General features: G+C 56.6%; 1 protein-coding gene across 1 annotated transcript; it reads right to left on the bottom strand.

The window, feature by feature from the left end:
• Nucleotides 1–5,649: 5,649 nt before the first annotated feature.
• HER10_EVM0010733 (uncharacterized protein) lies at nt 5,650–6,123 on the bottom strand (the record flags this gene model as incomplete). The annotated part of the gene is made up of 1 exon (XM_035480184.1): nt 5,650–6,123. One exon carries the CDS (start codon nt 6,121–6,123, stop codon nt 5,650–5,652), a length of 474 nt encoding a protein of 157 aa, XP_035333281.1.
• Nucleotides 6,124–12,456: the final 6,333 nt, after the last annotated feature.

The following is a 12,456-nucleotide window of genomic DNA, read 5'->3' on the forward strand; positions in this document are numbered from 1 at the left end:
CCCATGATCCCAGCCATAGTCCGCTTTCCTAACCTCCCCATGATCCCTCATCCCCGCTAGACTCGTTGCCGATGGGGAGAGTAGAGACCGCCATCTACACAAGACTCCGTCTAATCTCCCCTACTCGTCGTCGTCGCTCAAACGAAACACGCCAACGCGTCAACTTACGTAGGCAAACTTGCGTGTTGGATTGTGTGTTGCCGCACCCTCAGACATTGTGCGCTCTTGGCCTCATTGTACGCTGATGCCCTCGAGACGTGTTGCTGAGACAATTGGACATGAAAATCAAACCCAGTCGGCCGCCGGGCCTTACGCCGGATTTCGATCGGAAGCTATTCCCATCAGGATAACGGCCGAGAGTGCCATGACGGCGATATCTCAGCGACACCACACTCCAGGCATACAGCACCCGGCAGCAACATTCGTCTACACCAGCCGCGCGGCCAGAGATACTTCAGAATATCCATCATGGCCAAACACAAAACTGGAGCTTGCCACAGTACTCCCAGTGCTAGAACCACGAGGATGAGGCTGGGAGCGGTACTCTCTGCCACAAAGTCAGACACGCGAGCAGACATGCCCATGGGCCCATCCATAACGGCATAGAGGACACAATGCCCTCAAGGTCGCAATCTACATGCTTCACCAACGATCCCACAGCCTTTCCCACTGAGCCCACCGCGATCATACCACATCATCTTGGGGGGAAGTGATGGAAAACCCTCCGATTCCGCCGTCCCGGTCCTTGTTTCTGGGAAGCCCGCCGCCCACAGAGTTGGACCGCGAGTTCATCTGTATAGACACCCATGAACCATGGCATCTCATCTCCCACGGGGCCACAAGTACACAGCAGACCCAGACATGCTATGCGACATCTCATCTCCTCCGCATCTCGTCAAACATCGCTCGGCAACGGCATTTGGGATGTCAGAAAACCTTGGCGTATCCGGCTATCAACGTAAGGTAGGGAAAACGCAAGATTAAGCGCACCGAATACATTGATCGCCCGAGTCTATTCCTCCCTAATGTCCCCCTCTGTTGCCTCGAATGCGGGTCCCAACGCTACGGATCAATGTCGACATCTCCAAGGGAAAAGCTAGATAAACTGTAAAGACAGAGAGATACGCGAACTTTTGGTGAGTAGCCAGATAATGTCTGTAGTAGCATTGCTGAGCCACCTCGGCTTGCTCATTTCACATGCGCGTTTCCTCGAGCTACGCCATTATGCCACAAAGCATGGGAACTCCCAGACGGCGAGGACGAGGATAGGCGGGTGTGTATCGATCTGGGCAGAAACCCATCTCTATCTCGGACCACGTCCCTCTAGCATCTTGCAGACTAAGAATGAAAACGTACCAAAGAGCCATGCGTTCAACGGCCTCCCACGCGAGCTCATGGAGCACCGTGATCCACCATCCCCATCTTCGATCCTCGACTATCAGACATCATGTCACGTCTTGCCAGCCGAGTTCTCCAAAGGCCCAACGCACGGGAAACCTCGCCCATGATCCCCACTTTGGAACGACCGCACCCTCCAAGCTCCATGCAACGGGCTCTTCTCCTCCCCGAGCATCAACCACAAGTCCGCCGAGACCACTCGAGTCAAAACACCAGGGAGACTGCCCGATGAGGAGCAGACTGCACTCTGCTAAGCATACTTCCAACTGGAACGAAGTCCCTCTCAGTCCCTAAGAAAAGCTGTCCACCGTTCCCACATATTCCCAAATACCCACACAAGCTCCCCATTGCTCCACAACGTATCCCCATACCGGTGAACATGCCCCCTAGCCGACATCCCACGCACTCAGACGCATACGCTGTTCTCTACGTCTTACCTCCGAGCCTTATCCAGTCTATCCATCTCTCGGCCGTTGGCGCGTGACGGATCTGGGTCTCTGTCTCTCTCTTACAACGTCCAACCTAGATGGCGCCATCAACCGCCTGATCGTCCAACCCGTGCCTCATCTCTCTGCTTGTCATGTTCCCCCCGTTCTGATCCCACGCCTGTCTGACTCGAAAGGGATACACACGCCACAAGAGACACAAGGTTGATCCCCAGACAGACAGGTCTAACACGCACGTAACGGCCGGCTCACATCATCAAGATTCGCAAATCCTAGTGCCACCCGCTGATCCTCCTCAGAGTCCTCACACGCCCGTAGGCAGACAAACGGAACCTGATATCTGAAATCCAAAAGTCTCACTCACATGAGCCCCCAAACCCAAAAAGAACAGACAACCACACACACACCCATCAAGCACCTGCAGGCGTCTACAAGCATCAGATATCAAAACTCCCCTTCTCGTCGTCCCTCCCCAGGATGCTCGGCAAACATCCGGGATATCAATATCCTTCCCCAGTCATCGTCGTCAAGACTATCATCATCCCACATACTCCTCCATGCAGAGCACACATCCTCCTGAATCCCCGGCAGATCCAAGTAAGGTAACCCACGCTGCCAAAAACAAACATTACTACCATTCCCAATGAGGCAGCACTTGGATATCAAAAAAGCTCAAAGCTCAAAGCTCAACCCACGCACCGGACGACAGTATCACATACATCAGTGACATTCGTGACTTTCAAGATACTTCTACTTCGTCTACTTTGCTTGACATCACGATACATTCGCGATACATCCCCTCGAGCTTCCACTAAAACCGCACCCCCTCCAAGCTCCGCCAACAACTTCCGAGCTCCGAGTGACTCTCAATCTTCCTGCTACTACCTCAACCCGCATAGTTCTGACCTTCCCTTGACCTCACCTCACATGGACCTGACCTCACCTCGCTCTTTTGCCGCGAGGAGCAAAGGCAGCCGTATTCCGTCCCTGTACATCGCCCAAGAGCCGGCCGGCAGCACGCCCACAGCTCAGAAACGAAACTACCAAAGCTTCCTTCCATGGCCTGTCCTCTGCATCTGTACCTGTACCGCCGAAGCGCCGCCGCCCTTATTCCCACGTGAATCCCGGCTACGAGGAATCTATAGAACACCGGGCTATCCGTGCTGCAAACCCATAAGCAGCAGACGGGGGAGAGCAATGCTCCTGCATTGCAAAACCTGCCGGCGAGGTGAAGCAGCAGCGGCGGCGCGGACGAGGTGCGGTCAACGGACGAGGGTCCGGAAAGACAGAAATTCACCCAATCCATATGCCGAGCCAGACAGAGCTCAGAGAGCGGCCCTTACCCCCCCAGCCTCTCTCTTCCCACCCATGTCATCAAACCCCTGTCCAACCGTCCAGAAAACCCATGCCAGCGGTCCCAAGGGGCCCCCAGACGGCCCCGACGCCCCTCAAGGTGAGCAGTCAGGTGTAACCCTCTCACCGACATATCCCTCACCTCAGACCTGTCGTCCAACGTCGACTCATATCGAAGGCTTACTGCGTACCCTCCTCCTACCTCCCATCGCCCGCCGCCGCCCAAAAAGGTGTCATGCTGCCTCGATTAGACGCGTCCGCGCGCCGTTCCTCGGCACGTCTTGCCAAACGGCTGCCTTTTCGATACCCCCAGAACGTCCGCCCCCATTGGCACCATGCCTCTTCCACCAAAGGCATCCACGCACCATCACCCCCCTGCTCGATAACGGTGCTGTGTAACCGTTGCTACACCACAAAAGCTGACGAAAGCACTAGGGGGAACCGTTCGCTAAAGAAGGACCAGCCCGCAGAACCCTCGTTGGCAACAGTGCCCCTTGCTCATGACCCCCCGGCCTGCATCTACCCTCCATCACGAACTCTCCAAACTGGTCTTCTTTCGTGCTTTACCCTCACCAAAAGGCCACGGATCGCGGTCACTGTCCGGCTGCCTCCCCTTCTCTCATCAGATGATTCTTGCGTATCCGTACTCGTTATCTTCCCGTTGTCATTGTCCGTGCCTTCCTGCGACTTACCGTCATATTCCCGGCCGTGTAATCAGGCAGCTCACCACGCGGCACGTGTCGTTGAAGAAGAGTAGCACTAGCACTAAACAGAGGGAGGGGAGGGAAAGGGAGGGATGCTCCGCGCTCCGCACCACCGGTGCCTCGATGCAACTCTCACATCAGAAGTGAGGCTCTGCATGAGTAGGAATGCAGTGCATGTCCGCCCTGTTGCTGCTCCTCCGCCCCCGAAGGGAACTCGCAATGGACGCTGTTCGGCAGGATCCATCCCGCTCCTTTTGTCCTGCCAATGACATGCTCACGTGAACAAATGGCCATCCATCGTCGCCAGGGGGGGTTTGCTTGGGGTGGCTGGGGGCGAAAAGCAGGAGGTTTCCCAAAGATGACAACTCCAGAAGAAGATAGGGGCACCAACATCCAGGCGGTCGGTGTCGATCGAGACCACCGCGCGATCCCGGTACCCGATGTACATGGCCCCTGAGAGGGAAAGCCCCCGATGTCGAGCAGGAGAGTCCCGCCGGCCATATCGCGTAGTCTTGCCGGGACGCAATGTCAAAAGGTTCTCTATCCCCGGCTAGCTGTTGTTGTCCGCTGCCCACGCTTTGGTGGTTGGTCAAGAACAAAATGGCCCGCGACATGGTCCGCCCGCCATGGGCGATCGCAGTCGTGTAACGATCAAACCGCCTTTTCAGCAGTGGTGATGCAACGCTGCCAACGGCAAATGATACGAAAAACTCGCATTCACTCTGCTACCGACCTGGCGTCGGACGAGTGTCAGATCCGACCTGTCTCAAAAACAAAAGAAACGACCTCGAACCAGAGACAAAAAGAAAACAAAGCGACGGGTCAGCTCTCACCCGTTTCGTGACGTGGCAGTCCGCACCCTGACGCCTTCTTGATCAATCCACGAGCATCATCAGCAGGCTGTCTCGACGGGTACTGCTACTCGAGCATGCCAGATGCAGGCCGCCGCAGATTCCCCGCGCGTCGCTGCTCAATCGATTCTCACTCACCTGGGGTCAGGATGAGCAAAAGGGAAAAGCTGCATAGTCGGTTCCATCTTTTGATGACCTCGAGGTGTTGAAGACACAGAATCAGCCATATGACAACTCATAAACACCATCCACGGGGGAGGGGGCCAAAAATTCCCCCATCCGTGCTGACATGCGTGAGGCGGACAAGATGCGATTATGCTGTGTAGCTGGATCAGCCAATTCGCTTCCGAGGAGGCCTGGAGTCCCTGCTTTCCCGGCTTGAGCCACCTAGACTTCTAGGCTGAAGTGAAGGCATCCTCAGGTGACACTGGCCCAGGAGTGCTAACGTCTCGAGACCGCTTTCGTCAACACGAGACGCGGGAGCCATGCGGGTTGGTGGCCCCAAGGAGCGGTGGTCTTGGAGCTGACAGCTCAGGTCGTACACGTATGGAGGAAAAGCAAATGCGTGATTCGGTGAAGAGCGCGGATTGTCGTCCGCCTCACCGACGTGCACTGAAACCTGACCCCCCAGTCTTTGGTTAGCAAAAGGCGGCCAGGGCAATAGCGCCAGCTAGAACAAGATCAATAGCGTAATCAGCAGAAATGGATCCCGTGACGCTGGTGTACATCTGCAGGCTGCACGAGGTGAAGAAAGCAGTAAGGCGGAGGATTGTCAGACAGGGTAGGAGGGGGACGTCGGTGAGCCGGCGGCGTAAGAGAGGCGTAGCAAACCAGCTTCTTCGCTGCGGATGCCCGCCGTGCTGGGTGGCTTGTCGCTGCAGACAACGGCGCAAGGTGCTAGGCATTCAAATGCAAGCAGCCGTTGCATCGTAGAAACGACACATGAGCCACCATGAGACGCGGTCCGCAGCGTACCAGGTAATAAGTCGTGACCATCAGCAACCGCATCGGGACAGCTGCGCATTCCAAGACTGACCGGCGTAGCAACGTGTCTCTGAAGCCCCTCAGGCTTACTACGGCACCTCCTCTTCTCGTTTGCGAACGTCCGCTCTGTCGAGAAGGAAACGAAAATGACATGTCGCAAAGCTCCAAACGGCACCTTGGCTGCCAGCGAAGCAACGTTGAGGAGGGGCCGGCCCGGGTAGGGTGTGAGTGCTGCGAGCCGACTACCGATCTCCGTATATGGACGCCGGAGGCCCTGGCCTGAGTTGCCTGATCCGGAGACTCGTGCGGCATGGGATAGAGATTGTAGGCGGAGGGGTGCGCCTTGCGGTTGGAACGGACTCTACCGGATTCAGGGGCCCGGTCCATGTAGGTAGGCTGCTGCACCGTGGCAACTGACCTTTTGATTCGGCGGTCGGTGGTGTTCTGCTCATGAGAGGCGCGACGGCGGCAGGTATTGACTTTGAAGTGCACATAGTAGCAGCGGTGGCGGGAGAGTCCGTCAGAGCTTAGCTAGGCTGGTGGTGTAGTCGGGAGGCGTGCACGTGAGGCCATCGTGAAGTCCCACTCGGCGCCACGGTACGGCGGCGGCCGGCAGCTCCGTCTTCCCCGGCCGTCTACGGTCCAGGCCGGCGCCCCGGTGCAAACGATAATTCGTTCGGCGGAACCACATTGGAGGAACGAGGATGGCGTCAAAGCATATGCCGTCCACTGGGTCTTCTATTGTCCCGTCCTCACGAGGTGGGCTGCAAAGGGCGGACGCCACATAATCGAGGACTAGGAGCAGTCGGCTGCTTGCAGCCAGTTTCCGCATGGTTCGCGGAGGAACAAGTGCACCTTGCAATCTGTCAGCGTCGTTTTGGGCCGCCTCGTCCCACAATCGCAGACCGAAGCCGGCGTTTGAGACGTGGTTGACTCTGGAGTCGGATCGTACGGTTTCCTGTACTGCCATTACCTCCACAGCAAGGGTTGGCTCCCTCCGAGATGAGTGCTCGGAGGAGCTCAACGGTGCGTGCAGCAGAAGGCAATGTACACCACGCACGCACAGGTGTCCATGCCTTGAGAACGGCCATGCCATCCCATACTGCCCTCCGTCAATCTTGCCATGTTGCGCTGGGACACCCGGGGAAACGGGCTACGCTGCCCGGTATATCCAGACAGCCAGGATCGGCCAGCCACAACACAACGGCACGGAGTTTTGAAAGCTCGCTTCCGCATCGTGGCATATCGAATTCAGGGGCCCAATGTAAACGTGTCTATATCAGCAAATGGCCCCTTCAAAGCCCTCAAGGTAGGGCGAGAGCAATGGGCCTCGACAAGCATGGAAAACACCCATGATCCATCGTGATTCCGCAGCAGTGCGACGAATAAGTGAGCCAAACTAAACTCGGAACACGCCTGCCTGGCCGACCCGTGGAGCACTGGAGCTTTCGACCAAAGGTTTGATTGACGAGAGTTTACTGAGCACACAACGCTTCTCCTAGAGGATTGACTCGCTCGGCCGTGCCCGAATACACCCCCCCGGGCGACTTCGTCTGAAGGTAGGGCCGCCGCTTATCGTTAGCGGGCAGCAAGGCACCGCACGTCGAAGGAATTAGTACCAATTTCGAAGAGAGATGGATGTGTGCGACAATTTTACCTTTGCCTGGCGTCAGCATGTAGGTACTCTGACAGACAGATGCAGTCTCATGTGAGAAAGATCAGATGCGGGATGATGATACAGCCAACAAGCTGCTTAGGTCAGAATCGCTGTGCCGCGTGGATGGCAACATGATCTACCGGCGACGACGACGAAGCTCAGATTCGACCCCCAAATCTCGAGTGTATCTGGACGCAGTGGGAAGCCATCGCACAAGAATAGCAACAGCTGCTCCGCAGTCAGCTCCGCATCGCGCCCTGGTTGTACCTTATCCAACGCAGTGGCTCCTTGGTGATATTGCCCAGGGCCAAGCGCAAGCAACACCCGGGCTCGTGCAATTCGACTCAAGCCCTGTCTCGTGGGCTGCGGTCCTCTGTCAGCAGAGGCTGCCCCGTGCCATCCCGGATGCATAGTTGGGGGGCCTGTTGATGCTCCTCCTCATCAACGTAGTAGCGTAGGGCAAAAGTAAGGTGGCATCTCCAAGGAAGACCTTATTGTACAGTCACAACACATCAGACTTTGTGGGGTGGCGGACAAAGACAGCGGCACGCCGCGCAGTCAAGCCCTCGTATGGAGCCATCGGGCGAATTCATGTGTGCGCCGTGGATTGCCATGTTTGCTGTCTGCTTGGGGCAAGGTTGGAACGACGGAAAAAATACGACGAGAACACGAGTAGCGCCCAACGCTAGCCGCCCTGGGAACTTTGGCCTCCAAGATGGGTGTCCACCATGATCCCGCCCGATTCTTCATAGCAGATAACGGCGTTGCGCCGTGAGACGCGGTCGACGGGATCCTCGGCCGCCCCAAAATTCCCTAGCCGCACGTCAGCCACTCCACACTCCTCAAACATTGCCCGCCTACCCTTTCCAGACGGGGATGGAGACTGGGAATTGGAGAAATTTCGCTCAAGAGGAGCCAAAAGCCAAGGGGGAACGTCTGGAGTGGGGGAACACCTTGGGTTCCCACAAGCAATCACAGAAGAAGAAAGCTTCAGAAATTCGTCCACGGAGACCAACAGGACGACAAGAGGAACAACGGCAGCCCCGAGGCAAAGGACCGTCTGCGGAGTGATCTGCACCAGCTGACCGGGGGTCGGGCCCGGAGCTGAGGTTCGCCGAGTTCCCCCAGCCATCGAGACGTTGGATGGAAGCCTTCTAGAAGGAATTGTATCTTTGGATGGCGTGCTCATCGTTTGATAGTCGCAAGGAGTTACAACGAGCGTGCTCAGGAACCCGAGACGACCATCAAAGTACACGTGTGGTGTATCGCTCGGGTTCAGGGGACCTGGCTCGCCGTTTCGACTGCGCGGGTATTCTTTTCCCCATCCTCCAAAGTTCTCGCTGCTTCTGCCGCTTTAGCAGTGAGAAAGGCGCACGAGCAGCTTTGCTGCAATGCCGAGCAACGCGGCCCCTATCGCGAGTCGTGACTGGGATACTCCTGCAACGGTGCTGGGACCACGCGTGATTCTGCACCCATTCTGCCCCCATTCGGCGGTGCCAGCGAGGCTGAGGACGAGTAGGGAGGGCCTGCGCCCATTTGCTCTCAAGGACCTTCGCTGTAGGTACACTTGTCAAGTGCCAGGCACCGAACATGCCGTTTCCCAGCTTTCCAGAGTTCCCCGGGCCCAGCTTCATGCTAGCCGACCCATCGCGACAGCAGTCGTACATGTAGACTCGTAGTCCAAATGCCCGCCAACCCTGAGCGGATGCGCGGACACGGCGCGACGCGGCATCGCCTTGTTGTTTATTGAGTCAGTCCATCGGTATAGCGCTACCGTTTTATAGCTGGCAACGGTTTGCTTGAGGCATTGGCAGCGTAGCCCCCAGTTGTTTATATCGTGACAGTGTCAGGCATATGCCAGAACCTGGTCCAGTCACCCTTGGCCATAATCAAAGTTGCTAAAGTTCCATCGTGTCATTGCGATCGCTTATGAGCCACCAACCGCACTCTATGTGAGACGCGCATCTGTAGGCCGCCACTGGGCAGCATCTATTCCTGGAGGCTGGAGAAAAACAGCCGCCGTGGATCGTCAAAAATATGCTAGATACCTCACGGAGGTTTCGTCGCTGTTTGTCGGGACTCGGTCGTGCCGTGGTCAGGGTCACTGTCTGAATTTCCCGTCAACCCGGCTGCCCGGGTCGCAATAAGTGAGACGCAGGCTGGTGCCATCTGTTCTCTCACAAAGGATTTCCCGGGGCGCATCCGCGGACGCTTTAGCTGTGACTTTGACGCCCGCCGAAAAGAAGATTTTGGGCTTCAAGCGATGAACCATGCAGCTCCTCTATGCGAACGTGTTTGTCGGATGGCCGAGAAGCTGGAACACCCCTTGATTCTTAGGTACTCCGACCAGAATAGAAGGCAAACAACGAGACAACAATGCAGAGGACTATCGGAACGACGCGCAGTGTGCGAGGGTTTGCTTGCTCGGCGCAATAAAATCTGGGGAAAGTCAGGCACAGCCCAAAGGATCGACCAAACTTTGAGCACAAGGCGCGTGTCTGTGCCAGTCGCCGTGTCAGTCACGAGCCGTTGCCAAACTGCGATGATCTTGGAAAGCGCTCCAAAGTTGAAACGACTCCATGGCCATCCTATTTTCCCATGGCGGATGGAGCCATTGAGAGGCATCAGTACGGACAGAAGATCAAAGACAGGCAGCTGTTTCCATTGAGTGATCACAATGTGCTCAATCCCCACAATGTTGACGACTCCCTATTCAGGGTGAGAACTTGCGCCGTGCCACCCATGCCCAAACGCAAAATGATGTGCAGCGTGGTCCATGCGACGTGATCGAATAGAGTTCGCCCATGGAAAAAAGGAAGCAAACTCGAAGGCCAGGGGCAAATTTCCGCCGAGGTGCAAGAAAAGGGGGAAAATTGGCACTGCTCATTGCTGTGTCAGTACGACGCCCGAGCAGTCCGAGACGAACTCCGGAGCAACACAGGGGGTTGGTGTTGCGAGCGTTCTGACAGGCTGGTGCCTCATCTCGAGTCCTAATCGGGCAAGTCGTCCAGTCAAGACAATTTGGCGCGTATGAAACGTCGTCCATCCTTCTCCGTCCAACGACCCATGCCACCATGCGCCCATCGTACTCCTCAAAGATGGGTTGAATCGAAGGAACAGAATACCGCCGAGGCGCATGCGATTTTCGAGTCAAAGAACGCCAGCCGCCGAGATTGGGGTCATCCGAGTGTTCACCATCAGCTGTAGTCGACCCGCGCGAATGGTGCTGCGTCGGGATCCACGGTGGTCCTATGAGATGCTTTGGCGTGCTGCCCTGCAGTGATGACTCGACCTTGCAGGTGAAGATCCCACGACGAACTTACAAGATGCCCGCTGTCGTCCCTGCAGGATCATGCAGCTGGGGTGGTCCCCCCCAGACGATCCTCTTTCTCAATTAACGCTACCCGCGTTCTCCGTTGAGCACAATGGACGTGTCTCCGATACCAGCCGTATCGTGCTGTCCCCCCACAAGCTCTCGTTATCAGAGGCACGACTTGCGTGACGATTACGTCTCGCTGCATTTCGCCATGTTGGTCTGCAGGCGCAAAGATTACAGTCAATCGTGACCCCCCACAGACATCTCCTCATTGTGGTCGCATCGTGATATGGGCGACTGTTGTCATGGTATCCTAGAGAGAAGATGGAGAAAACCAAAGACAAAGAGGTTGGCCCCACTGCGAATACTCCTGCGCAGACACCACCGTGCGGTTGGGAAGCGGAACTATCTGAAGGGATCATCCCTCTCCGGAGGCTCAAGCCGGTATGATCTGACAGGGACGGGTTCGTTTGATCTTTTTTGGTCGCTGGACAATGTCAGGAAGTGTTTGTTTGGCTCTCGCGCGCGAGTATCGCGTCTTGTTCTTGCTTTGGTGACAGCAAATTGCAATGCCGATGAGGATATGGCGGCATCCCCTCGGTCTTGGTGTTGTTTGCTCGGCCAAAGGGGCTGCCAGTGACATGCCAGCGATCAGAGACATGCGACGAGCCTGCAGGCGGGTGTGTCTGACAAGGTGACGGCGTCGCATCATGAATCGAGGTGCGCAAATTTCCCAAAGACACCAAGGAGACGGTACGGAGTGAAGCGCAGAGAAGACGTGCATTGCAATGTCGGTCCCGTTCGATGTGCAACCAAGGCTGGCCAGAGAGCCCGTCCGATGGCTTGATTGTGATGTGACTGCCCAACTGTCACTGCTCGTGGCAGGCCATGTCCCGCCCTTCGCTGTCCGGAGTAAGCAGACGGCGGGCCTTCCCGCAAAGTGATGTGCGCGCGAGCTTGCATCCGTACAACGTCGGTCAGATTAAGGAGCATGGCCGATCTCATCAGCGAGGGCTAAAAAGCACCACCTTTGCTGAACAATGTGTTTGAAGCCGTAGCAATCGCAGTGGGCTCGTTGCTCGCCTGGTCGCCCAGACAGAAAAAGAGAGAGTGCTCCGTAGCCTGCTGGGGTGGGCAGAATCCTTGAGATGACTCCCCTCTCCGCCTGGCGAGTAGGGCAAGCTGAAGGTTGCGATTTGCGCGTGAGACCTAAGGTGCGTCGCCCAAGGTTACGGTGGCATCCCGATAGGCCGACTGGGTCTTTCTCCAGCCAGCAGCCCCTCTCGAGACGGGTGCAGTGATGCATGGTCTCCCGCGCCCAATTCAGTGATTCTCAACAGTGTGTGCGAGCAGCGGAGGTCAGGATGGGTGGAATTCGTAGCGTGGATGCGTTGGCCAAACGAGTATGGAGGTTGCCTGACGCATGTTGGTGCTCTCCGTACTTTGTGGGACGTTATGCCGGCAGCCATCTGAATCACTGCGTCTGACACTGTTGGGGAGCGCAGGCGAAGCATGTCACGTCGACGACGTGAGCTGGCGAGGCAGTCGACGACCAAGTCTCGAGTAGGATAACCCCGCGGTATCACTATTTGGGGGCCACGCGTGGTTGAACTGCATGTGGCGTCAGGATGGGCTGGAGGAACGTTGCAGGTTGAAAGAAGAAGCTATTTCCAGTACGTTTCCGGGCAGAGACCCAGGTTCCGGCTGCTGTGACGAGATCCAACATTGAACGCAGCCTGGGATGTAC

The sequence above is a fragment of the Colletotrichum scovillei genome (assembly GCF_011075155.1).
Source record: "Colletotrichum scovillei strain TJNH1 chromosome Unknown Contig00006, whole genome shotgun sequence".
Lineage (NCBI taxonomy): Eukaryota > Fungi > Ascomycota > Sordariomycetes > Glomerellales > Glomerellaceae > Colletotrichum > Colletotrichum scovillei.